Source organism: Drosophila kikkawai, chromosome 2R, assembly GCF_030179895.1.
Source record: "Drosophila kikkawai strain 14028-0561.14 chromosome 2R, DkikHiC1v2, whole genome shotgun sequence".
Lineage (NCBI taxonomy): Eukaryota > Metazoa > Arthropoda > Insecta > Diptera > Drosophilidae > Drosophila > Drosophila kikkawai.
In genome coordinates this window covers 10,798,405-10,820,996 of record NC_091729.1, presented here as the reverse complement: position 1 = coordinate 10,820,996, position 22,592 = coordinate 10,798,405, and the positions used below count along the sequence as shown (strand labels likewise).

Below are 22,592 nucleotides of genomic sequence, written 5' to 3'. Positions count from 1 at the left end.
TGTGAACCTGTGAAATAAATCTAAAGAGAGAATGAAACCATGAATAAAAAGGCAAAAGGCTGTCCTTATTTGATAAAATATTCGTTTTAAATATTTCATACTTAATTATTTCAAAAAGCTCTCCGATCCGATCATTTCCGTTACTATTTTGGTATTTAGTTTTTTTGGTATTTCCCATAACGGCACTTGCGGTATATGTTGTCATTGAGCTTAGTATATTTTATAAATTAATCGGTATATTTTGGTATTATTCTAAAATAAAGCTGTCATATTTAACGGCACCAGCGGCGGTCACACTGGTCGATTAGCTTTGTTGCTGATAAATTGTTTATTGCAAAAATCCGCAAACGGAAGATAGTACAAGATATAGCCAATTGTACAAGCATCCGAAATGTGTTAGACACTTCAGGTGAGCCACCGCAAAAGCTTGTGTCGCGTTTGTGCCAGCCGCCAGCCGGATTCGCGGCTCCAAGTAGACTCTGACTTTGGGGCCGCAGCAGCAGTAATTCCACAATCGTCGTCACGTTTACTCCCCCTTTTCGGGGCCTCTTTGTTGGTTCTCCGCGGCGGCGTTGGCACTTCGGCTGATAAGTGGCCGGGCCAGTCAACTTAATTAATCAGTGCCCCGGAGTCGGGGGGCAAGTCAATTGGAAATTAGGAACCGCCGCTGTTGGATGAATCAGCTGTGTGCCCAAATTTTCCAATTGTAGTGCACTGTCGAAGCCCTGATTGCCCCGTTCCCACACTCTCTCACCTCTCGTTTCCGTAGGCTGACTCTCTGCACGACTGGGAATCGCTAGAAACGATGGTGCCGCCAAAGGAAAACGTCGACCTGGAGTGCTTCCTGGTAACGAAGCACTCGTGGAAGGGCAAGTACAAGCGCATTCTCTCGATCGGCACGGCCGGCATCTCCACCTACAATCCGGACAGGTTTGACCTGACCAACCGATGGTCCTACTCGGACATTGTGGCGGCGGCGCCCTCCAAGGCGTCAAACGTAAGTCGGAAAAAGAGTCTTTAAGAGCTGTATAGTGATTATACTTCTATTTCAGATACCCAATGAGTTTGTGCTGACCATAAAGAAAGATAAGAAACTGGATACAATCAAATTGTCTTCGGAATACCGCAACGACATACTCACATCGATATTGAAATATTACAAGGAGTTTGCCGACAAGCCCAAAAATTCTCAGGTTGGACAACGCCCCTTAAATGTGGTCGAAGAAGAAACTATTAAACTCTATAAACGAAATCTTCACAGCGCTTCAATGCCTACAAGTACCACTGGTCCAGCGTCAGCTTGCCCACTGTGCTGGAGGTTACGCCCTGCTCGCTGGACCAGCTGGATCCCACCACCAACGATGTGCTGGCCAGCTACATGTACAAGGACATCGAGGGAATAATAGGTAGCTATAACACACTCTGCTCGCTTTCATCGACCACAACTGTGCCTCGTTCTATCGCCATGTACCACAGATTTGTTTTAATTCAATGTGTACGCTTTGTTTTTCCATTCCTGTCGCTTTGCCGCACTCATCTTTCTGGTATTTGTTTACGTTTGCGCACGTTTTAAGCAGGCATCTCGGACTATGAGGGCGGAATTGTGATGGCCTACGGCGGCTTCAGTCGCCTGCATCTCTTCAGGGCGCTGAACCACCACGAGATAGTGCAGAACATTGCACAGCGATCGGTGCAGTTTTTGGGCATTGAGACTAAAATACTCAAGAGTCAGATTACGCTGGAGCAGTTCGAGAGGCAGCGGTTTGGCAAGTTCAGGTAGGGAGTGGGTTTAAAGTGCTCAAAAATCTGATGATTCTACAAATAATCCCTTTTCATTTCCAGCGGTGACCAGTTTCAGACCTCCACGACCGAGTTTACAGTGCAAAAGATCACGTCCCGCCACCCGGAGCCTGTCAAGCGCATCCTCTGCCTCACCGAGGTCACGCTTCTGGAGCGCGATCCTCAAACGTACAGCGTCTGCACCCTGCGTCCGCTGGCCGATGTGTTCGCCCTGGTTCGTGACAAGGACAACCTGCAGCGCTTCAGCATCGAGTACAAAAACGGCATCGTGCGCAGTTACAGCACCAACGATCGTGACTCCCTGCTGGCCACTGTCCTAGACGCCGTGCGCTCCAGCGGCAATCAGGATGTGCACATACGCATTGGCAACACACCGCGTGGCAAGCGATATGTGCCGCTGAGCAGTTCCGTGGACGAGGAGACGGAGGCGAACCTGATGCGGCTGGTCATCAACAATTTCCAGAATCCCTCCAAGCGCTATGAGATCCTGGAGCGTTTTAATGCCAATGTGCCGCACAGTGGCCTCAACTACAGTGTAACGCAGGATGTAGGCTTGCCCCGAAGAGTGGTTTTCCAGTGATCCTAACAAGTTTTTTAAATTCCAGAGCTTATTCGCCGAAAACAAGGAGAAGCTCATCCTGAGCGCCCTGCAGGCGTTGGCGCAAAAGGAGCTGGACAGTCCAACGGCCCAGCTGAGCAACATGGAACTGGAGGCCATATTCCATGCACTGACCCGTCTCCTGGCCAGCAAAGTGGGCTACGCGGCCTTTACCAATCTCCCGGGGTGAGTAATCTCTGTTTAAGGTCCCTGAAAACCACAAATTTATTTGCGAATCCTTGCCAGATTTCGTGAGATCATCGGTACCAAGGTGGTGGCCGCTTTGAGGCGCAAGGACTTGGCTGTGACGTACTCTGCCATTGACATGATCAACTCCCTGATGCATTCGGTGAATGCTGACCACGACCTGAAGCAGGAGCAGTTGAATAAGTCGTCCATTCTGTCATCGAAATCGTTTCTGGAAACCTTGCTGAATATGTGGACAAACCATGTGGTAATCCGGGAATCAGTTTTTGCAGTGGAGTGGATTTTCACCACATACTTTTACTCTTGCAGAGCCATGGCAGCGGAGCTCTGGTACTGTCCGCCATGCTGGACTTCATGACCTTTGCCTTGTGCGTGCCTTACAGCGAAACCACCGACGGCAAGCAGTTCGATATTCTGCTGGAATTGGTCGCCGATCGCGGTCGCTATCTGTACAAGCTCTTCCAGCATCCGTCGCTGGCGATTGTCAAGGGCGCCGGACTGGTCTTGAGAGCCATCATCGAGGAGGGAGAGCTGCATGTGGCGCAACAGATGCAAGCACTGGCCTTGGATGAGGCTGCTCTGTGCCGCCACTTGTTGGTGGCCCTGTACACCCCGTCCAACGATCCCACCCAGACCACACATCGCCAGCTGTCGCGACACCTGATCGGACTGTGGCTCACGGACAGCGACGAGGCCATGGAGCTGTTCAAGCGCATCTTCGTGAGTTCTTTTTAGTTGAAATTCTGACCGAATTTCACCCATTAATGTACTCCGCAGCCCGCCGGTCTGCTGACCTTCCTGGAGTCGGAGGAGGACGTGCCGGAGTCTGATGTCGAGGAGGACAAGCTCAATTTCCGTGACAATCTCAAGTTTGCAATCCAACATTCCAACAAGACTCGCAAAAATGTGATAGAAAAGCATTTGCAAGGCATCAAGCACTGGGGCATGAACCTCATCGAGCAGCAGGACGGAGCGGCTCAGGCCTTGAAGAATCGCCCGGTGGTGCTGCGCAATCGGCGGCAGAAGAAAAAGACCTCGGATGCCGTGGTGAATCTGCCGTATTTCTTTTACAGCTTTGCCAAAGATCACAGTCTGCCAAATCTCATCTGGAATCATAAGGTAATTGGAGAGAAATCTCACCTGAACGCGTTTCAAAATTAACCTTTTTTTTCCAGACCCGCGAGGAGCTGCGCATGTGCCTGGAGAACGAGCTGCGGCAGTTCCTCAGCGATCGCGACCTGGCCGGCCAGATGATTGTGGCCTGGAACTATCAGGAGTTCGAGGTGGCCTACCAGTGTCTGGCCGATGAAATCAAGATTGGCGACTACTATATACGTCTGATACTGGAGAAGGATGACTGGCCACAGAATCTGGTGAAGGATCCGTGAGTTCTTAATTAATATTCCAAGAGGAATTTCTCTACGGATTCTATGGATTTTGCAGGATTGAACTATTCAATGCCTTGTACCGACGAGTTCTGTGCCGGCAACGTGTCAATGACGACCAGATGACCGTTTTCTCCCTGCAGGCCTTGGCCAAGGTGTACAGGCGTTACCACAAGGAGATTGGCAAGTTCAACGACATGTCGTATATCCTGCAGCTCAGCGATCGGGTGAGTTTGGACAGAGGCGTGATAAAATTAAATAGTTAATAATAAGAATTACTAAAAATTTGTTTTTATTCAATTTTTTTTTTTGTTCTCCAGTGCCTCTCTCCCTCCATGCGTGATGCCCTCATCAACCTCATTTCGTGCCTGGTGCTGGAGAAGTCCAACTGTCGGGCCCTCGTCGATCATGTCCAGTGCCTGGTGGACCTGATCACCTTGGCCCATTTGCACAAGGGTCGTGCTCAGCTCAATACCAAGACAAACGTGATCGAGGCGGGTCCGAATATGGCTGCGTACGAGGAGAAGGACTGGTACTACAACATCGAAAAGGATGGCCAGAAGCCGGAACGCCAGGGACCCATTACCTACTCGGAGCTCAAGGAACTCTGGCAGAAGGGACTGATCACGCCGAAGACCCGTTGCTGGGCCATTGGCATGGATGGCTGGCGGTCTTTGCAGCAAATTCCGCAGCTCAAATGGTGCCTTATCGCCAAGGGCACGCCTCTCTACGACGAGACGGAGCTGTCGTCCAAGATTCTGGACATTCTGATCAAGTGCACTAGCTTTTTTCCGAGTCGGACTCAAAACGGAGTGGCGGTCCTTATCCCGGGTCCGAAACTGTCGCGAAAGCTTTCCGAGTTCATCTGCTTGCCGCACGTAGTCCAAGTCTGCCTCACCCACGACCCGGGATTGCTAGAGCGCGTTGCCACGCTGCTCTACCAGATTATGGAGGATAACCCGGAGATGTCCAAGGTGTATCTCACCGGCGTCTTCTACTTCATGCTCATGTACACGGGCAGCAACATCCTGCCCATCACCAGGTTCCTCAAGATGACGCACATGAAGCAGGGCTTCCGCAGTGAAGAGACCTCGCAATCCGGCATCATGCACCGCAGTATCCTGGGCCAGCTGCTGCCCGAGGCCATGGTCTGCTTTCTGGAGAACTACAGCGCCGAGAAGTTTGCGGAGATCTTCCTCGGCGAGTTTGACACCCCGGAGGTGATCTGGAGCTCGGAAATGCGGCGCCTGCTGATCGAGAAGATCGCTGCGCACATTGCGGATTTCACTCCGCGACTCCGGGGACATACAATGGCCCGGTATCCGTACCTGGCCATTCCGGTGATCAGCTATCCGCAGCTTGAGAACGAGCTGTTCTGCCACATCTACTACCTGCGCCACTTGTGCGACACGCGCAAGTTCCCCAACTGGCCCATCTCGGATCCGGTGCAGCTGCTAAAGCACACTCTGGACGCCTGGCGCAAGGAGGTGGAGAAGAAGCCCCCGCAGATGACCATCCAGCAGGCGTACCAGGATCTGGGCATTGACCTCACCAAGACGCCCAAGCCGGACGAGTCCATGATCCGCAAGAGCTACTACAAGCTGGCCCAGATGTATCATCCCGACAAAAATCCCAATGGCCGCGAGATATTCGAGAAGGTGAACCAGGCCTACGAGTTCCTGTGCTCGCGCAACGTATGGAGCCCGGGCGGGCCGGATCCTAACAACATAGTGCTCATACTCCGCACCCAGAGCATTCTTTTCGAGCGCTATCCGGATGGTAAGTACTTCTCTGGTCAGATAATCCACATTACTCACCTTCCTTGCAGTCCTGCGGCCGTACAAGTACGCCGGCTACCCGCAGCTCATCAAGACCATTCGCCTGGAGACCCGCGACGACGAGCTCTTCTCCAAGGAGGCCCAACTGCTGACGGCTGCCTCCGAGCTGTGCTACCACACGGTGCACTGCTCGGCCCTGAATGCGGAGGAGCTGCGCCGCGAGGAGGGTATCGAGGCGCTTCTGGAGGCCTACACGCGCTGCGTATCCATTCTCGGGGTGGACTCCAAGCCGGACTCGCTGCACTATCAGGTCATATCGAACGTGACGCGCTGCTTCGAGGTGGCCTGCAACTTTGAGAAGTGCAAGCAGAAGATCATCCAGCTGCCGCAGCTGTTGTCGGACGTGTGCCGGGTGGTGTACTTCAAGCACACGCTCTCGGTGAGCCTTGTGACCAGCCTGGCGGCCAACAACTACGACCTGCAGTGCAATCTGTCGCGGAACGGCGTTCTCTGGTCGCTGCTGCTCTTCATCTTCGAGTACGACTACACGCTGGACGAGAGCGGGGTGGAGGTCAGCGACAAGTCCAATCAGCAGCAGCTGGCCAACAACCTGGCCAAGATGGCTGTTCTCGGTTGCATCTCCCTGGCGGGCTACGGCATGGAACTCCGCCAGAAACCCATCACGGGCAGCGAGGCCAACTCGCCGGCTGCAAAGCCGCCGCCACCCATCAAGCCCAAGCCTGCGATGCCTGCCGGCTCCAACTCAGCGTACACACAGAACGCCCACAATCCGCTGCAGAGCAAGCAGCTGGCCATCACCAGTGGCAAGGAGAAGGAGCCGGACACCTCGTCCGGCAGCAGCGACACCTCCAGTTCCACGCCCACCGACAGCGACCAGCAGCCGGCGCGAAGCAGTCCCAGCAGTGCCATTCAGCAGAAGTACATTGTGACGGGAGAGGCGAAGAATACGCTGATCAAGCAGGTGCTTGACCGCCTGCTCACCCGCTACATAGCCAACCAGTTGGCCACAGGTCGCGACAGCGATGTGCTCAAGCTGCTTACGGCAAACACGCGCAATCCCTACCTCATCTGGGACAATGGAACCCGAGCCCAGCTAAAGGACTTTCTCGAACAGCAGCGCACGGCCTCCGCCAAGGAGACGCATGAGGACATTGCCCAGGTCTATGAGCTGGTCTCCAGCTTTGAGTTCAATGCCCACAAGTAAGTCGAAGCTAGAGGAGCTACCCAAATTATTTCCCTTACATTTTTTTTGCTTACTCGACAGAGACGAGTTGCAGATTGGCGGGATCTTCATACGCATCTACAACGACATGCCCACCTATGCGATAGCTCAGCCCAAGCTCTTCATCATGGACCTGCTGGAGTACTTAAAGCACGCCTATCAGTTTTTGCAGTTCAAGAGGAATCCTGCTGCAGTTGCACCCAAAATGGGCAGCGACGGCATACTGACTCCCACTCTGGCTCCCAATCATCCTCAACTTCAGGCGGCGACGGGTAGCAAGCCTGGCACCACCTTTGACGAAGTGCTCAATGCGTACAATCGTTCCAAGAGCCGGAAGAAGCTAGAGACGGACGCCCAGGCGGAGCAGCACCTGGCCCTGCAGCAAAGTAAATACGACTTTGCCGGCGACGGGCAGCTGGAACTGCACATTACCATGGTGCTGAGGGCCCTGATCGCAGTGATAAAGGCGAATGCCGAGGTGGAGATCCAATGCATAGGCAACTTTGACATGATCTTCGGCTTCCTGGCCAACAACATATTCCCAGACGTAAGAGTGTGCCGCCCAAGCTAAGCTTTAACTTAATGAGACTTCTCTTTCTTAGAACTCCACCGTCAAGGCGGTGGCCTTGGAAGTGGTGGCCCTGGTCTCACGCAACAAGGAGTGCGTGTCGGAGGTGGCCGCCTGCGAGATTCTGGGCAACTATCTGGTGGCCCTCAAGGACCCCGAGCTGCGAGCCAGCCAGGTGAAGGTGCTGGAAACGCTGTCAGGTCTAATGAACGTGCAGGAGATGATCAAGGAGGCGCAGGCCAAGGGTGCAGCCATTTATCTGCTCGACATGTTCTGCAACTCGCGGAATCCGCAGATCCGCGAGATGTGTGCCGAGATTCTGGCCAAGATGACTGCGGACCGACTGAGCGGGCCCAAGGTGCGCATTACAGTATCGAAATTCCTGCCCGCCCTGTTCATCGATGCCATGGTGGAGTCGCCGGCCACATCCGTGCAGCTCTTCGAGTCGATCCACGAGCATCCGGAGCTAATATGGAACGACAATACACGGGCAACTGTATGTGATGCTGTGGCCGAGTCCTGTGAAAGGTAAGTTGGACAGTTTATGTTGGGTTTGCTCTGCAGCTCGTGCTCCTGCTCTCTTCACAGATTCTATCAGCTGCAAAAGGCGAATCCCCGCCATGTGTGGAAGGATCCGGAAATACTTAAGGATATTGTTTCAAACGAGATTGTCGTGGCCGGCGTCTACCTCCGTCTCTTTGTCAGCAATCCCGCCTGGACGCTGCGCAAGCCCAAGCAGTTCCTCTCCGATCTCCTGGACTTTGTCGTCGACCAGATAAGCAAGAGCTCCTCGGAGCAGGATGTCCTGGATCTGTCCACCACGGCGCTGGTGGAGCTGCTGCGTTCGCAGCCGAACCTATCGGACGATATTCCGGTGCTGGGGCACATACCGAAGCTGTTCAATCTGCTGTCGGTGCAGCCAAAGAACACGCTGTCAGTATTACATCAGCTATCGCTATCTGAGGTTGGTTCTGGCATTATTTAGATATAGAATCCGTGTAATGCCTTCGTTTATCTCCGTTCCAGTTCTGTGTGAGTGCCGTTTCGCAGACAGAGTGCGTGGCGCCGCTGAAGAAGTGCATGGAGCACAATCGGGACTGCATTGAGAAGGCCTGCGAGACACTGAGTCGCCTCTTCAAGCACCAACATGTGAGTTGTCCCTTCCACTTCGCTCAAAGCCCTTATAAGTCTGAAGTTCTTGTTGCCCTTTAATAGGATTCGCTGATTAGCCAATCCCTGGAGGTGGGTCTCATACCCTTTATGCTGGGACTGCTGGACAGCCGCCTGGAGTTCGTGGACAATGCTTCGGCGGTGAAGGCGCAAATCGTGGCGGCGCTCAAGGGCATGACGCACAACCTCAACTACGGCGAACGGGTCACGCAAATCCTGCTCAAGCATCCCGTGTGGGCCGAGTTCAAGGATCAGCGCCACGATCTATTTATTGCCGACACCAACATTCGTGGCTATCTGACGGGTAGGTGGAGTTATCTCAGCCATTGCTTCCAGTTTCCTTACCTCTATCCCCGTTCAAGGCGTCAATCCCACGGCCGGCTACCTCACAGCGGGTCCTGCGCAAAGCGTGGAAGTGCTCACCTCGCCGCCGCCCATCGATCGCGACGATCCTTCGGCCCGTCCGCCAACCCTCGACTAGCGAATTATTCCCTGCCGGACCAAAGCTAAAGCTGGGGCTGGCCTCTAAAGCCTTCGATTGCCACACGGACACGGACTTTGCACGGGTTTCACCCAATTATTGTATTAAACTTTTGCATATTTTTTACACTCGCAGCCAACTGTACGTAGCGTGGAAGTGGCAAACGGAGCCGGAACATATTATTACTGTATCAAAGTTTCATTTTTTATATTTATAAAAGCAAAAAAGAAATCTGTATAAATAATTAGCAAATAGTTTATACACCAACATAAACAACCTAACTAAAGCATGCATAAAGTGATTATACATATTATGGAATAAAGCCGATTCATTACAAATGAAAAGTGAGAGTGGTTTCTATTGTTTAGATTTAAACTAATATCAATAAAAACAAGAAAGGAGGCTAACTTCGGCACGCCGAGGGTGGAATACCCTTGCAGGTTTCAGGTGGATCATTAAAAATCGATTCAAACCTAATAAGAGATATTTAAAGATATATATTTATACATAGCATATAAGTATTTCGTTTTATAAAATATCAAAAATATTATTTTTAAATCGGATTATTAACAATATTTAAGATTTGAAATTTCTAATATAATTTAAAATTTGCATACTTACAGTTTTGCAGTTACAGTTTTACATTCAAAGCATTACTTTTTTCTTTACCTATCGTTCCTATGGTAACTTCATTATATGTATAGTCATCCGATTTTCATAAAATTAAAACCGAAATTCTGAAATAATACAAAATGGCCATATCTCAAAATTGATGAAAATGGGTTGAAAAACAACGAAGTTATTTTTTTTTATTTATTTCATGTTCGTTCCAATGCAGCAAAATGATATAGTCGTCCGATCCGGCCCGTTCCAACATTTATAGTAGAGTATTTGCAAAAGGATTACTTTGCGTAGAACCAGATTGACTCGACTGTTGATGCTGATCAAAAATATATACATATACTTCATAGGTTCGGAAACGACTCCTTCACTGAAATTAGAATACCCTGCAAGAGTATAAAAAAAGCTAACCTCGGAGTGCGAATACTCTTTTAATATTCCAGGGTATTTTTGTAAAGTTGTTTTCAGTATTTTTGGCTGTGGAAACGCGTTAGGGTATTTACAATACATAATTTCAGTCCAGCTGTTTTTGTGCAAAAGTAAACAAAACAAAATGTCGCTGGTTGCAGACTATAGTGATAGCGATTCCTCCGAATCCGACGCAGAGAGTAGCACTGAATCCTCCGCCAGCGAGGAGGCCAATCCGTATGCTCAATTCAAAGAGGATTAGATCCCGCCAGACATTCCATTTTTAATTTCTTTTAGGCCCCCGCCCGCGGACAAACCACCGCCAAAGCTGCCCAGTGCCAGCCTAGTTCTTGCTCCGGGAGCGGGCAAGGGCGATGTATTCAGCAATCCCTTCCTTGAGGCGGAGCTGCACAAGACCGCCTCCCTAGAGCGGCACGTGAAAATGGTCAGCAACGATACGCATCTGCAGCTGAAGAACGGACGCAAGATATGCTGGAACTTCCGGAGAGGACGCTGCCGCTTTGGCACCAGTTGCCAGTATGCCCACGACTCCGACTTGTCGGTGGATGAGGCGGGAGCTCCAAGTGCACCCGATACGCCAGTTGCTGCTGAGGCCGTCAAGGAATCAGTTGTGGCCGGGAATTCCACGAAGCGCAAAAGACCCGGCCTGGGCGATGCCTTGGAGCCTGGCAAGCGGGTGATGAAGTCCTACAAGCAACAAAACAATCCGAACAATCCCTTTGCCCGTCGTTAAACCACTCCAGCCTCTGTGATGCGAAGCAGGCAGGAGTCGCCAGCGGGGCCATAGGTGTTTGAGAGGACGTTCACCAAACGCAGGCCGTCGTCACAGCTGGAGGAGGTGGCTTCTCCCAGGCGGTCAGAGGTTTCCTCGCCATCCGAACCCGTAGGCAGCTCCAGGGACATTCTCAGCGTGCACACCGATGCCCAGTAGGCACCGAACATGGGCCCGTCTTTATGCCGCGCAGTCTTCTCATCACTGTTGCCGTCATCCTCGCCGTCATCCATACAATCATCTGTTAAGACAAACGTAGTAAATAGATTCAAAGCATACAATATGGTGTGTTTACCTTTATCCTCGCTAGGGAAAGACACGTTGCCGATGACAGAGGCCAAGCCACGAGCTGCTAGCCTACGAATTCTACAGGCCAGCTCCGTTAGCAAGGCTTGCCTGACCTTGAACATCTCATCGCCGCGATAGTGGACGTAGCAAGGCACCAGGGAATCAATTACAACCAACTTAGTTTTCAGGGCCCCATCAACCTGGGCGGTCAGTTGCTCATCGAGGGTCTTTAGCACATCAATTAAAACCGTATCGGTGGGAGCTTGGACCACGTGAATCGCCCGCATGACTCTCTCACAAGTGGCCGCATCCCAATTTCTTGCCAGCAGCAAGTCCTGTATTCTTTTGCAAGAGAAATCGCTTTTGGTATCGATGAAGAGTACTTGCTGGGAATGTTTCCACACAAAATTCAGTGCTAGGGTGTACATAAATAGGGTCTTGCCCGTTCCTGGGTGGCCGCACAGCTCCCAGATACGGCCGCTCTTGAATGGCTGATCCACGGAGTCCAGCAACTTGTCCAATCTGATCGGTTTTTAAAACTGTGCATCATTATCCTGAAAAGATAGCTCAAGGACTCACTCTTCCATGCCCGTGCCGTACTCCACTGCAGGAGGGCCCTCCGCCTGTGATTGCCTCAGCCAAAGATCCGCCAGCTCCTTCTTAATTTCCAGCACAGACTCCTTTGGGATGGCCAACAATTCGTGGAGCTTCTTCTCGGTAGTCTCGTGGAAATCGAACAGGGTTTCTATATTGTTTTTACTCAGCAAATTTAGCTGATATTCCGACAGTTGTTTTCCCGTAGGAGTCTGCGAAATCATATTTCTAAGATCCATTACGCCTGCGCTTCTTTCTCTTGTTTTCAGGTTAATTATAAATTCGATGTCGATTGGCATTTCGATCACGACTAGGGTAAATCTGATATATTATCGACATAATGCCGCGTAAAATTGAATTTTAATATTCGGAAATTAGCAAAGGAATATGTAGTATAAATAATAAAGATATTTTATAACTTATAACGATAATATATAATTCAAACATGCTTATTTACTTTAATGTTCATTGTGTAAATTATATGAATTAAATGGTGTAAGCTTAAGTTACAATTTAATATACTTTTTAAATCAGAAGATAAATGAAATAGGATCCATTTTAATTCACAAATTCAAAAAGTGTTTCTATTTTATCATACAGAAATCGATCGTTAATTAATTCTATTAACATGACGCCTCACAACATGCATATTAATGAGTGTATACATTTGTTAAATACAGTTTAAGTCTTAATTTAGATAGGGCACGTAGTGTCAATAAGAAAAGTCCCCCAAGAGCAAATGCCAAGCTCCCGACTGACTCACGTACGGGGATTACAACAAAAATACAGTGTACGCCCAATAAAGTCAATCTTAATTGATTACTAATCATAACAAACATTTGCATGACACTTTCGATGAACACTGTATGCGAAGAGGAAGTAAAAAATGTAAAAAAAATATATACAAAGAACGAAATTCATTCCGTTTTTTCTTCGCATTTGATAAGCTCATTGAAGGAGCGCTCACTTTATGTACATGGCATCCGAATGGAAATCCCAGCGAAGAGAGCAACTCCCACACATAAGTGTATGCGGTCTTTATCTTAAATCGTATCCGTGCTCGTCGGAGGCACTGAATCAATTTCAGACTCAGTCTAGTGCCAGAGATGAACGATGAACCGCATGCCCACGAAACGCTGGTGGCCAAGGCCCGGCGATCAGGATACAAGGATCCGGAAACGGGCAGTACCAGTAGCGAGGAGAGTCTGAGTGGAAGCGTTAGTTCCGTCGTGCCAGCAATTGCCAGTAACGAACGTCCGCCAGAGACTGTGCCAGCCATCCAGCCATCCCTGAGAATCTATCTGCTTGAACCCTTCATTTTAATTCTACTCTTCGCCTACAACTTCTCCTGTAAGTTAGATGCTGCTAGCCTCAGCTGATCTTTATTGTATGGGGATTCCGCTGGGATTTCAGCCACTGTTTTGAAGAATGAAGTCATCTACCAGAGTTGCACGTCCGGTCTTGGTTATCCGGATAATGTTTGCCGGCTTCTGGGCACCAAGAATGCCACAAACGAGACAAAGGTCGGGGATTATTTTTAAGTGAAAACATTGAATATTAATTTGTAAATTACAGCGAATCGAGGAGGAAGTGCAACCATATGCTGCTCGGGTCACTCTGGTCATGAGAATGGTGGAATGCTTTATTCCTGCATTCTGTGGTCTCTTTGCCGGCGCCTGGGCAGATCGCTACGGGCGCAAACCGCTGCTCATGTGCTCCTTTCTAGGTGGGTTTCAGGGTTTTACTTCTCATTCTAATTCTTATCTGTCAAGCAGGCTATGGCCTGCAGTATCTTATTTCAGCGATAATCGCCTACTGGGCCATTCAGACTCACGGTCTGGTCAGTCCCTGGTGGTATGTGCTCTCCATTTTGCCGATTTCCTGCTTGGGCAGCAGTGTCACCTACTCCGTGGCTGCCGTTTGCTTCATCGGCGATGTCTCCGAGGGCAAAGTGCGTTCTTATAGGTAAAATAGGTAATCTCTAACTCAATATAGGAATGGGATCTTAATTATGTTTCACCTCAGACTGATTGCCTACGAGCTGGCCATCTATGTAGGCTTGCTCCTTGGCAGCTTCGGCTCTGGTTATGTTTATGAGGCCACCGATGCCTATGTGGTTCTAAGCATATCGGCGGGCTCCATTCTGGCAGCTCTCTTTCTGTTATCGGCCCTGCTCCCGGAGAGTCTGCCGAAGGGGGACCGGTCTGCAACGACGCCAGCGAACGATAGGAACGTGCTCTCTCTCCTGAAGGATATGTGGAACAGCTGCAGCAAGCCCCGGGAGCATCATAATCGCTCGATTATGCTAACCATCATGGTGGTTCTGCTGTTAACCGCCTTTGTGGCAGGTGAGGTTTTAATCTGTTTAATAATAATCAGAAAATGTACTACTATTTCCCATGGTACATTCCTTTTTTCCAGATGGCAGCAACTCGGTGTTTTACCTGTTTATGAGAGCCAAGTTCCATTGGAGCGTCAAACAGTTTACAGAGTACGAGAGTGTCAGCATTTTGGTGCCAGCTGTGGCAGGATCTGGTGGAGTACTCTTCATTTGGTCCCTCCGAAAGGTGGTTTTTATTCTAAACTAAGCTGAAACTTCACTAAACTCCTAATTTCTTTGGGTTGACAGTGCACCAACTCGGCCGTACTGTGGCTCGCATTGGTCTCCCTGCTGAGCCACTCCTCCAGCAGCTTAATGAAGGCTTTCGCCATGGTGAGCTGGCAGATCTATGTGGCCATTGGTCTTGGTGTGTTTAAATCCCTAGTGAATCCCATGTGTCGCACCATGATCACAAATCTACTGCCGGCCGATGAGCGGGGTAAGTACATGGATTTAATTACCCTTTCGTTCCTTACTGGTTTCCATTTCCAGGTAAAATCTTCGCCCTACTTGGCGTCGTGCAAAATCTGTCGCCTTTGGTGTCGTCGAGCTTGTATTATGCGATCTACACGAGAACCCTGGATAGTGATCCAGGGATTTTCAATTTATTCAGCACCTTTCTCTACAGTCTGGGGATAATTCTTCTGGGGTAAGTACTCAAGATATTTCTTTGCAATACTTAGATTGATTTATTTTCTCAATTCGACAGATTCGTTTGGCTCGAGAAGACAAAGAATCGAGTGTACTATGTGCCGCTTTTTAGGTGATTATGGCTAAGAGTCACTCGGAGAGCTGTGCCAACTTTCGCATATCAATTATTCAGATGGCCTGGCGCCACCGGGAACTCCCTTGAACACCAATCATCTATACATCATTTTATACTTATTTACATACTCTCGTATCTGCCGCGATCTCTCTATGTATATCTCTCTCCGTTTGGGTTGAAAGTATTCTCTAATTACAGAAATCGAAATATTTTCTCATTAACAACAAGAAAGGAAGCTAACTTTGACAGTTACAGTTTTACATTCCCAGTTTTACATTTTCTCTACATCTACCGATCGGTTTATATGGCAGCTATATGATATAGTTGTCCCATTTTTATGAAATTTATACCATAATTCTAGAATAATAAAAAAAGCTTATATCTCAGAGTAGATAAGCATACGTTGAAAAACAACGAAACTATAATTTTTTTCCTATTTATTTCTCGACCGTTCCTATGGCAGCTATATCATATAGTCGTCCGATTTTCATAAAATTTTTACCAAAATTCTGAAATAATATAAAATGGCCATATCTAAAAAATGGTGCAAAAATGTTGAAAAACAGCAAAGTTATAATTTTTTTCTACAAATATATCTAACATTTGTATGGCAGCTATATGATATAGTCGTCCGATCCGGCCCGTTCCGACATATATAGCAGTGAGAGCATATAGAAGACTATATGCAAAGTTTCATTCAGATAGCTTTAAAACTGAGGGACTAGTTTGCGTAGAAACAGACAGACGGACAGACGGACAGACAGACAGACGGACAGACGGACAGACGGACATGGCTAGATCGACTCGGCTGTTGATGCTGATCAAGAATATATATACTTTATAGGGTCGGAAACGTCTCCTTCACTGCGTTGCAAACTTCTGACTGAAATTATGATACCCTGCAAGGGTATAAAAATATGGGTTATTATTGCAGCTGGGGCCAAGCGGCGTGTGCGCCCAGTCACTTGACAAATCTTACGGAATATCTACATATATAAACAGAAAACAAAAGGAGAAAGAAAATAATAATAAGAAGAATGTGCAAGCGTTTGTATAGCCCAATGATTGGTGCTAAACTCCAGATTTGAGCAAACGCTAATTCCACTTGCTAATTTTCAATTTTTTGAATTAGTCGCCAGGTTTTTTACACCCTTGGATCAAGATCGGTTGGTGAGGCCCAGAGGCAGGCGCCTCAATAAACAAAAAACCGAATGGAACTCAATTTACGCACAAATTTAATGCCCCAACAGAGCAGAACGAAATCCCTGGAATTCTACCTGGACTGCATTGGTATCGGACCATATCACATGAATTGTCATCCATCTGTCATCGAGCCAATTAAAAGCAATATAAAATAATAAGCACAGCCCGATTATCAGAAGTAAATCATACAAATGTGAAAACTATTTAATATTCGTGAGTTCCCGAAACTTGTTAGGCTGGTAAATCGTATGATGTAAGGCTTTTTATCAATATCTGAGATTTGTTTTACAGTAATTAAAATAGTATATAATAAAAACCCCAGAAGCTGGTAATTATTTTTAGGTAAGCTCTGCTGGTAACAAGTAAGATTGATGGATAACTTCCATTTCCAAAGGTGTGTAGCACTATTTTCAACTCATCACTGAAAATTTCTCTAGATATTTCGAGTTTCAATCTGAGGAACTACTAAACAGATCTGCCAAACTTCCCATGGGTCTGGCTCGTGCTACTCATTTGCACAATCCAAAAATAAGCAAAATCACAATGAATTGATCCAGAGAAAAAAAGAAAACAAATAAACAAACGAACGAACGATTCAGACTTCGGACCTACATAGTTTCTCATCGAAAATGCCGAGTTGGTAGTCCAAATCTAAGCCTAATTTAGCCGAATCTCATCCAATTTGGAGAGCCAGAATCCATAGAATTTGCTCGGGTAGTGCAATTCCAGGTGAATCAAGCGAAGCTAGAACTGTTTTTATGGGCCCTAGATGAACAACTGTCACCTCTGTGTGTTTGTGTGCCAGCTTCGGCTCCAGCTCCGAGAGCCGGCCTCCTATATAAACGCACGGATTTCACGGCAGCCGCTCATTTCGAGAACGAAACTCTAATTGCGAGTCGCCGTCGCCGGATTGGATTTGAATTCGTGTTTCCTGATATCGCGGCAATCAAAAGCTTGAATAATAATAATCGAATTACACATTAGTTAACCCATAAATCTGATCGGTAGTGCCGGGTCCCAGGGCTTTTAATCCCATCGCAGTTACGTGACTAGTGTTGCAATGCTGTGCTAAGAGACTAGACGCCACCGCAGAGACATTGAAGCGGGTTCAAGAATTTGGCCATAACCATCATCGGACACCCAAAAGTCGCATACTAAAGCCGAAACATGGTAGAGAAGGCCTCGAATGCGTTCACGCTGGAAAAGCTGCGCAATCTGCAATGGCAAAAGGTGTTTCATATGTTCTACATAGAACCGGTTGTCTTTATGCTGCTCTTTTCGCACACGCTGTCGGGTGAGTGACCCCTGCATCCACAGACCCCCGAATCTAGTGACTAGCTCAGTCCATCTGTGCAGGCACCATCCAGCGCAACCAGGTCATCTACCAGACGTGCACGGTCATCTTTCACTACAATGTCTCCGATTGCAAGCAGCTGGACGTGAAGAACGCCAGTGCCGAGATTAATGTGGGTTTGCCCTACAATAATTTGACTCTTGACCTTGATCACTACCCAACTCCTCTGTCCTCCTCGCTTTGCAGGCCATCGAGACTGAGCTGCAGCCGTATGTGGCCAACCTGTTCCTCACCCGCACCCTCTTGGAGAGCATAGTTCCGGCCTTCTGTGGCCTTTTCATCGGCTCCTGGTCGGATCACTACGGGCGCAAGCCTCTCCTGATTGTGTCCATGATAGGTGAGTGCTCCAACCCCTGCACAGCTGAGCTCATAGCTCATCTAACCTTGGGGGTTTTTCTTTAAACTTTCCGCTAATAATATATTATTAAAGCCCAAAGTGTTTAACTAAGCGTTCAACTCATTTGGAATTCTAAAAAAAGGGCATTATTGAAAAGCTCAAAATGTGTTCTTTATAATTAAAATAAACCATTTAGAGTTAGAGAAAAATATATATTATTTAAACTCAAACTTTATTGCAATCCCCATTAGGATTCTCGGCCTCCTTCCTAATGATGGCTGCCATTTGCGAGCTGTCCAGCTATTACATGATCAATCCCTGGTGGTATATCCTGGCGGCCGTGCCGCATTCCGTGCTGGGCGGTAACTGCGTCTTCTCGGTGGCCGCCTTTTGCTTTATCTCGGACATCACGGACTGCAAGTCGCGGCCATATCGCATGATCTTCATGGAGTCGCTCTTCTTCATCGGTTTGACCAGCGGCTCCTTGCTATCTAGCTTCGTGTACGCGGCAGTGGGATCAGCGGCGACCATCGGCCTCTCCGGCTGCATCGTTACCTTTGCCACGTTCTTCGTTATTTTCTTTGTGCCAGAGAGCCTGCACTATAGGCACGCTCAGGACGCTAAGAACGCCATTGCGGCTGGTGGAGAAAAGGATTGCAAGGAGAAGGACGTACCGATAACCGCCTGTGATCTCCAAGTGGACCGCCTGGGCATCGACTGTCCACCCAATTTTATGGATGAAGAAGCGCAGGAGAAGAAGGGTAGCCAGTTGGAGAAAGGACGCCCGGTCCCCTGCGAGTTGCCCACCCCGGCCACTCCAGCCATGAGCTTCGACGAGGACCTGCTAGCCAAGTACGTAGAAAAGTTGCCCCAGAAGGCAGAGGAGCGCAAGCGACAGCAGACGGAGGAGAGCGTGAAGAAGGCGGGCCTGTTCAGCGTGGTCCACATCAGAGACATGGTTAGCACCTGCTTCAAGCGACGCGAGCATCACGCGCGCGCCATCATCTGGCTCGTCACCCTGGCCATGTTCCTGTCCATCTTTGTCTTTGGTGAGTCTCTGTCTCTGTCATCTTACTCCATCCGGAGCTTATGTAATAACTCGTCTGCAGATGGCGTGATGACGGTAATGTATCTGTTCGTGCGCGAGAAGTTCCACTGGACGGTGAGGGACTACACGTTCTTTGAGACGGTTAGCCATCTAGTGCCCATGATTGGGGCTCTCATTGGATTCCTGATTCTGCGAAAGGTAAGCTTTTTGAGTCTTCAAGCTGCTCTCAATTTGCGCCCAACGAGGAACTCTAAAAGGACTTTATAATTAATGACAAACACTTTTTGTAGGTCTTCCGCCTGTCAGTGGTGACCTTGGCCCTGCTTGCCTTCTTCTCTGAGATATTGAACAATATGGCCAAGGGCTTTGCCACAATGCCCTGGCACATGTACCTCTCGGTGACCCTGGGCGTATTCCGATCCATTTCCGGGCCCATGTGCCGCACCATCGTTTCCAATATTGTGCCGCCATCGGATCTGGGTGAGTTATTGCCGTTTTCTACGTATACTTAATATTCGAGACGCAGCTGTTTTTGACGCAAAACAATTGGTAATAAAACACTCTCTTCCCTCCCAGGCAAGATTTTCTCCATCAAGAATGTGCTGCAGTCGTTCGCACCCTTCGGTAAGCTAATCTCCAGCTAGTTCCGTTTGATTGTTAATTATTTTATTGACTCCTTTAACGCTAATTGCAGTCGCCGCCCCCCTGTACACACTGATCTACAAGCGATCGCTCACCACGTACCCGGGTCTGTTCAACTTCGTCAGCTCGTTCCTGTACCTGCTCGCGTTCGTGTTCATCGGGTAAGCTGGATGCAGAGGAAAGCCCCTCTCCGGAGCCGCTAATTGAACTATCTCACACGTTTCCACACCCCATCTTCCCCAGGTGCGTCTTGCGAATCAAATACAAGCACAAACAGCACTACGCCAAGGTTCTGAAGTGAGACGGCGACGGCGGCACCGGCAGGGTCTGTGGCCAAATTAACATGTGATCATCCCAAACCAAGCAATAAACATTTACAAGTGAAGCGAATTTAAAGATGCCAATCCGGAAAACGAGCTTTTAATGTGCTCGCGTTTAGCATTGGTCATCAGTTGAACGAATGGATCGTCTTTGCCTTGTTTATTTATGTTAGTCTATAGTGTATCGAATGTGTTTTAAGTTATTGTAAGGAAAATCCTATTTAGTGTAGTGCCGCTTGGAGAAGAAAATAATAAAAAATAATACATAAAATTTAAGAAGAAATTAAGTTATTCTTATCGCAAAAGCATAGGCATAAGCACAAGCATCAGTGTACAAGTTTTTTTTTCCCAGAAGGAATACATCATACATCTTGGTGCCAGGGTAAATATTTTATTTTCGGCTTCGGTACATGATTAGCTGTATAAACTGATTGAAACCTCTTTATAGTTGCCCGAATTAGCGGTACACGTGCTTGAGGCGCCTCTGGGTTAAAGGACTTCCCCTTCAGAGCATACCTTCATCGATCGAGCTTCGCAAGCCCCATAGCAAGAGAGCAAAGATCCTCGAGAGCAGTGCAGTGCAGTGATAATTATTTTGGTGTTTTTTGGCGGCCACAAACACGCACATCCAGCTGTAAGTGACGGAATCGCGATCGAATAATTATTAGAGCATAAATTATTTCCTACGGAGAATCAATGTAGAGCCGATAAAAAAGTCATATTTTTTACATTTTTAAGGCCTCAAGCAAAATCAATCCCCGCGAGTAAACACGTGCCAAAACACCAAAAACAAATTAATACAGAAAATTAATTCCCGGCAAAGTCATATAAAACTGGTTTTATCACTGAGAGAAATTTTTGGTAGTATCAATAAATTATTTTTATTTAATTCGAAAGAATCAGTTTAATTAGATTTTGAATACCTTTAACAATGGTGTAAAAGGTAAGGTGTATTAATATTATTAAATTATTGTTAATATTAGTAAATAATTCTAGGAGCTTCATTTGTGTTATAAACTATATATTTTTATTTGTACACTGTATACTTAATTCTAAATTAAGCTACAGGATGGATATCAGCCATACCTGCTGTGGCTTCTTTTTATCTCCACAAAAGAGTCTTTTGAATAGCCCTACCAATCCCGACCGAATGTCCCGACCTTAGGGAAACTTATAAAGTGATCACTAGCCTTGGCTGTTGCAAGCTACCTTGGTAGGGTAGGGAAAAAGGAGGCTGACTTGTTGAATTGTTATAATCTTCATTCATTTATTTATTCATTCAATTCTAATTCTAATTCATTGAATTTTAAAAATTTCAATCCGTACTAATAAAGCTTTCCCTAATACTGCCAATACTTTATTTTCTTCTGTGTTACTATTATATTTATTGTTGCTTAAGTAACTTCTGTTTTGAACGCAGTCCAACAACTGTTTCCCAAATAGGAAAATTCTGATTTATTTTTTTTTTATTTTCTTTAATAATAGGTTGGTTTTTTTGTGACTTAAAAAACAAATCAAACTGAGCCAGGTATTCATTTCGCGATTTGCCTTATTGCATTAAAATATTAATTACCAGTATCGTATTAAGCACTCGTAACTCACAAAATTAAACGGAAGACTCTGGACCAAGGGTGCTATTTATTGCTTTTACGTGACAGTTGTTCAAAGTTAATGTGAGCGACCGTCTAGGCACTGACCTGGTTCAAGAATATGGTCTTGGATACACCAAAGCTAACAGAGCCTAGCATTGGAAAGTTCGGAAATAAATTGTACTTTTTCTAAAACCTGTCATTCTACTGTTTCAGTTCTGCCTGATGCTTATAGGTGATCCTTTCCCCGTCTTTCATATTGTCTAAATGATCTACTATGGAAATGATTGTCTGACAATGACACGTCAGGAAGAAAATCAGAGGGTAACATTAGAGAAAAGTAGGAAGGAAGAGCTGTAGGAGCAAGCTGACAAATGTCATCTACAAGAGACAAAATCAGGTGGGTAAATTGATTGTGAACTGTCAACGTGCAAAAACAATTTCCTCTTTTGGGTGCACGGCCTAGTTTGTCGAGGTCGAAGTTCGCACAAAAAATTATAGATCCGGGCCCTTCGTGTGTGAAAAGAAAGGCAATGATTCAGTTAGATATCAGTTTATTCGTACTCGCACAGTTGAACCCTGTGGAAGAGAAAGTGTGACTCCGCGTTGCTGGAGCGGCTAGTCGGTTTGCTGATACCCTGGGCTGCGGATGTGCGAGGTAATGTTCCCGGTTGCAATGACGTTGCGGCTTACTGATACCCTGCTGCGGGTATGTTCCGGGTGCTCCCTGTGGGCAGGCGTTGCGACTCCGCGATGTGTGCACGGGTTAGTCGGCTTGGTGATACCCTGTCGTGGGTGGGTCGACTGGCCGCGGGTTTGGTGGGCGGAGGTCAAGTACGGGTGACGTCTCACCAAGACAGCGATTGTCATGGCCTAAGCTCACACCGTTTTCCTAACGCTTTAGTGTTACCCTATACTTGTCAAGATCCGCTAACTGGACCTGAATCTTGTTCCTTCCTATGCTGGCTCTGACGAGTTCGGCTGGCACGAACCTTACAAATATATAAAATAAATATGTT

General features: G+C 47.5%; 5 protein-coding genes and 1 long non-coding RNA gene across 9 annotated transcripts; 5 read left to right on the top strand and 1 right to left on the bottom strand.

Annotated features, from left to right (window-relative positions):
* The first annotated feature begins 284 nt into the window (after positions 1 to 284).
* On the top strand, positions 285 to 9,574 carry Rme-8 (receptor mediated endocytosis 8). Of its 3 annotated transcripts, none has more exons than XM_017171949.2 (20): positions 285 to 409; positions 770 to 997; positions 1,053 to 1,193; positions 1,262 to 1,406; positions 1,578 to 1,776; positions 1,843 to 2,347; positions 2,406 to 2,584; positions 2,645 to 2,852; positions 2,915 to 3,325; positions 3,383 to 3,724; positions 3,781 to 3,989; positions 4,049 to 4,217; positions 4,311 to 5,769; positions 5,819 to 6,989; positions 7,054 to 7,558; positions 7,614 to 8,107; positions 8,168 to 8,543; positions 8,606 to 8,728; positions 8,795 to 9,053; positions 9,112 to 9,574. In XM_017171949.2, the coding sequence occupies exons 2-20, from the start codon at positions 806 to 808 to the stop codon at positions 9,228 to 9,230; spliced, it is 7,206 nt and encodes a 2,401-aa protein (XP_017027438.1). In that variant the 5' UTR covers positions 285 to 409; positions 770 to 805; the 3' UTR covers positions 9,231 to 9,574. The 3 variants fall into 3 exon arrangements, with proteins under 3 accessions (XP_017027438.1, XP_017027437.1, XP_070139818.1); XM_017171948.2 differs by having other exon boundaries at positions 1,575 to 1,776; XM_070283717.1 differs by lacking the exon at positions 285 to 409 and adding an exon at positions 687 to 706 and having other exon boundaries at positions 1,575 to 1,776.
* An 800-nt stretch (positions 9,575 to 10,374) lies between these two features.
* LOC108077970 (uncharacterized) lies at positions 10,375 to 11,333 on the top strand. Its single transcript, XM_017171512.3, has 2 exons — positions 10,375 to 10,496; positions 10,557 to 11,333. The coding sequence occupies exons 1-2, from the start codon at positions 10,405 to 10,407 to the stop codon at positions 11,011 to 11,013; spliced, it is 549 nt and encodes a 182-aa protein (XP_017027001.1). The 5' UTR covers positions 10,375 to 10,404; the 3' UTR covers positions 11,014 to 11,333.
* Rad51D (Rad51 recombinase D) lies at positions 11,010 to 12,240 on the bottom strand. The gene is made up of 3 exons (XM_017171511.3): positions 11,920 to 12,240; positions 11,348 to 11,862; positions 11,010 to 11,293 (listed from the first exon to the last, which is right to left on the bottom strand). Exons 1-3 carry the CDS (start codon positions 12,231 to 12,233, stop codon positions 11,010 to 11,012), a joined length of 1,113 nt encoding a protein of 370 aa, XP_017027000.2. The 5' UTR covers positions 12,234 to 12,240.
* A 797-nt stretch (positions 12,241 to 13,037) lies between these two features.
* Positions 13,038 to 16,545, top strand: LOC108078019 (probable peptidoglycan muropeptide transporter SLC46). 2 transcript variants are annotated; one of them, XM_070284691.1, is made up of 10 exons: positions 13,038 to 13,284; positions 13,348 to 13,457; positions 13,510 to 13,660; positions 13,710 to 13,899; positions 13,960 to 14,282; positions 14,356 to 14,501; positions 14,564 to 14,753; positions 14,807 to 14,963; positions 15,024 to 15,077; positions 16,213 to 16,545. In XM_070284691.1, the coding sequence occupies exons 1-10, from the start codon at positions 13,041 to 13,043 to the stop codon at positions 16,277 to 16,279; spliced, it is 1,632 nt and encodes a 543-aa protein (XP_070140792.1). In that variant the 5' UTR covers positions 13,038 to 13,040; the 3' UTR covers positions 16,280 to 16,545. The 2 variants fall into 2 exon arrangements, with proteins under 2 accessions (XP_070140792.1, XP_017027068.1); XM_017171579.3 differs by lacking the exon at positions 16,213 to 16,545 and having other exon boundaries at positions 15,024 to 15,591.
* A 600-nt stretch (positions 16,546 to 17,145) lies between these two features.
* Positions 17,146 to 20,260, top strand: LOC108077982 (probable peptidoglycan muropeptide transporter SLC46). The gene is made up of 9 exons (XM_017171525.3): positions 17,146 to 17,577; positions 17,640 to 17,749; positions 17,824 to 17,974; positions 18,226 to 19,023; positions 19,084 to 19,220; positions 19,313 to 19,502; positions 19,599 to 19,646; positions 19,717 to 19,825; positions 19,908 to 20,260. Exons 1-9 carry the CDS (start codon positions 17,451 to 17,453, stop codon positions 19,963 to 19,965), a joined length of 1,728 nt encoding a protein of 575 aa, XP_017027014.1. The 5' UTR covers positions 17,146 to 17,450; the 3' UTR covers positions 19,966 to 20,260.
* Positions 20,261 to 20,735: 475 nt separating this feature from the next.
* LOC138928136 (uncharacterized) lies at positions 20,736 to 22,489 on the top strand. Its single transcript, XR_011444607.1, has 3 exons — positions 20,736 to 20,927; positions 21,790 to 21,973; positions 22,040 to 22,489. It is a non-coding gene; the product is annotated as an uncharacterized lncRNA (long non-coding RNA).
* The last annotated feature ends 103 nt before the right edge of the window (positions 22,490 to 22,592 follow it).

What these genes read in the sequence shown, in the direction of transcription:
- Rme-8 (XM_017171948.2), top strand. Translation starts at nt 806, where the DNA reads ATGGTGCCGCCAAAGGAAAACGTCGACCTGGAGTGCTTCCTGGTAACG. An exon ending in TTTGAGTTCAATGCCCACAA is followed by an intron (nt 6,990 to 7,053) that starts GTAAGTCGAAGC and finishes CTTACTCGACAG; the next exon opens with AGACGAGTTGCAGATTGGCG. An exon ending in ATCAGCTATCGCTATCTGAG is followed by an intron (nt 8,544 to 8,605) that starts GTTGGTTCTGGC and finishes TCTCCGTTCCAG; the next exon opens with TTCTGTGTGAGTGCCGTTTC.
- LOC108077970 (XM_017171512.3), top strand. Translation starts at nt 10,405, where the DNA reads ATGTCGCTGGTTGCAGACTATAGTGATAGCGATTCCTCCGAATCCGAC. An exon ending in GCCAGCGAGGAGGCCAATCC is followed by an intron (nt 10,497 to 10,556) that starts GTATGCTCAATT and finishes AATTTCTTTTAG; the next exon opens with GCCCCCGCCCGCGGACAAAC.
- Rad51D (XM_017171511.3), bottom strand. Translation starts at nt 12,233, where the DNA reads ATGCCAATCGACATCGAATTTATAATTAACCTGAAAACAAGAGAAAGA. An exon ending in TACGGCACGGGCATGGAAGA is followed by an intron (nt 11,863 to 11,919) that starts GTGAGTCCTTGA and finishes AAAACCGATCAG; the next exon opens with ATTGGACAAGTTGCTGGACT. An exon ending in TTTCCCTAGCGAGGATAAAG is followed by an intron (nt 11,294 to 11,347) that starts GTAAACACACCA and finishes TTGTCTTAACAG; the next exon opens with ATGATTGTATGGATGACGGC.
- LOC108078019 (XM_070284691.1), top strand. Translation starts at nt 13,041, where the DNA reads ATGAACGATGAACCGCATGCCCACGAAACGCTGGTGGCCAAGGCCCGG. An exon ending in GTTAACCGCCTTTGTGGCAG is followed by an intron (nt 14,283 to 14,355) that starts GTGAGGTTTTAA and finishes CCTTTTTTCCAG; the next exon opens with ATGGCAGCAACTCGGTGTTT. An exon ending in ACTGCCGGCCGATGAGCGGG is followed by an intron (nt 14,754 to 14,806) that starts GTAAGTACATGG and finishes TTCCATTTCCAG; the next exon opens with GTAAAATCTTCGCCCTACTT.
- LOC108077982 (XM_017171525.3), top strand. Translation starts at nt 17,451, where the DNA reads ATGGTAGAGAAGGCCTCGAATGCGTTCACGCTGGAAAAGCTGCGCAAT. An exon ending in GATTCCTGATTCTGCGAAAG is followed by an intron (nt 19,221 to 19,312) that starts GTAAGCTTTTTG and finishes CACTTTTTGTAG; the next exon opens with GTCTTCCGCCTGTCAGTGGT. An exon ending in CTCGCGTTCGTGTTCATCGG is followed by an intron (nt 19,826 to 19,907) that starts GTAAGCTGGATG and finishes CATCTTCCCCAG; the next exon opens with GTGCGTCTTGCGAATCAAAT.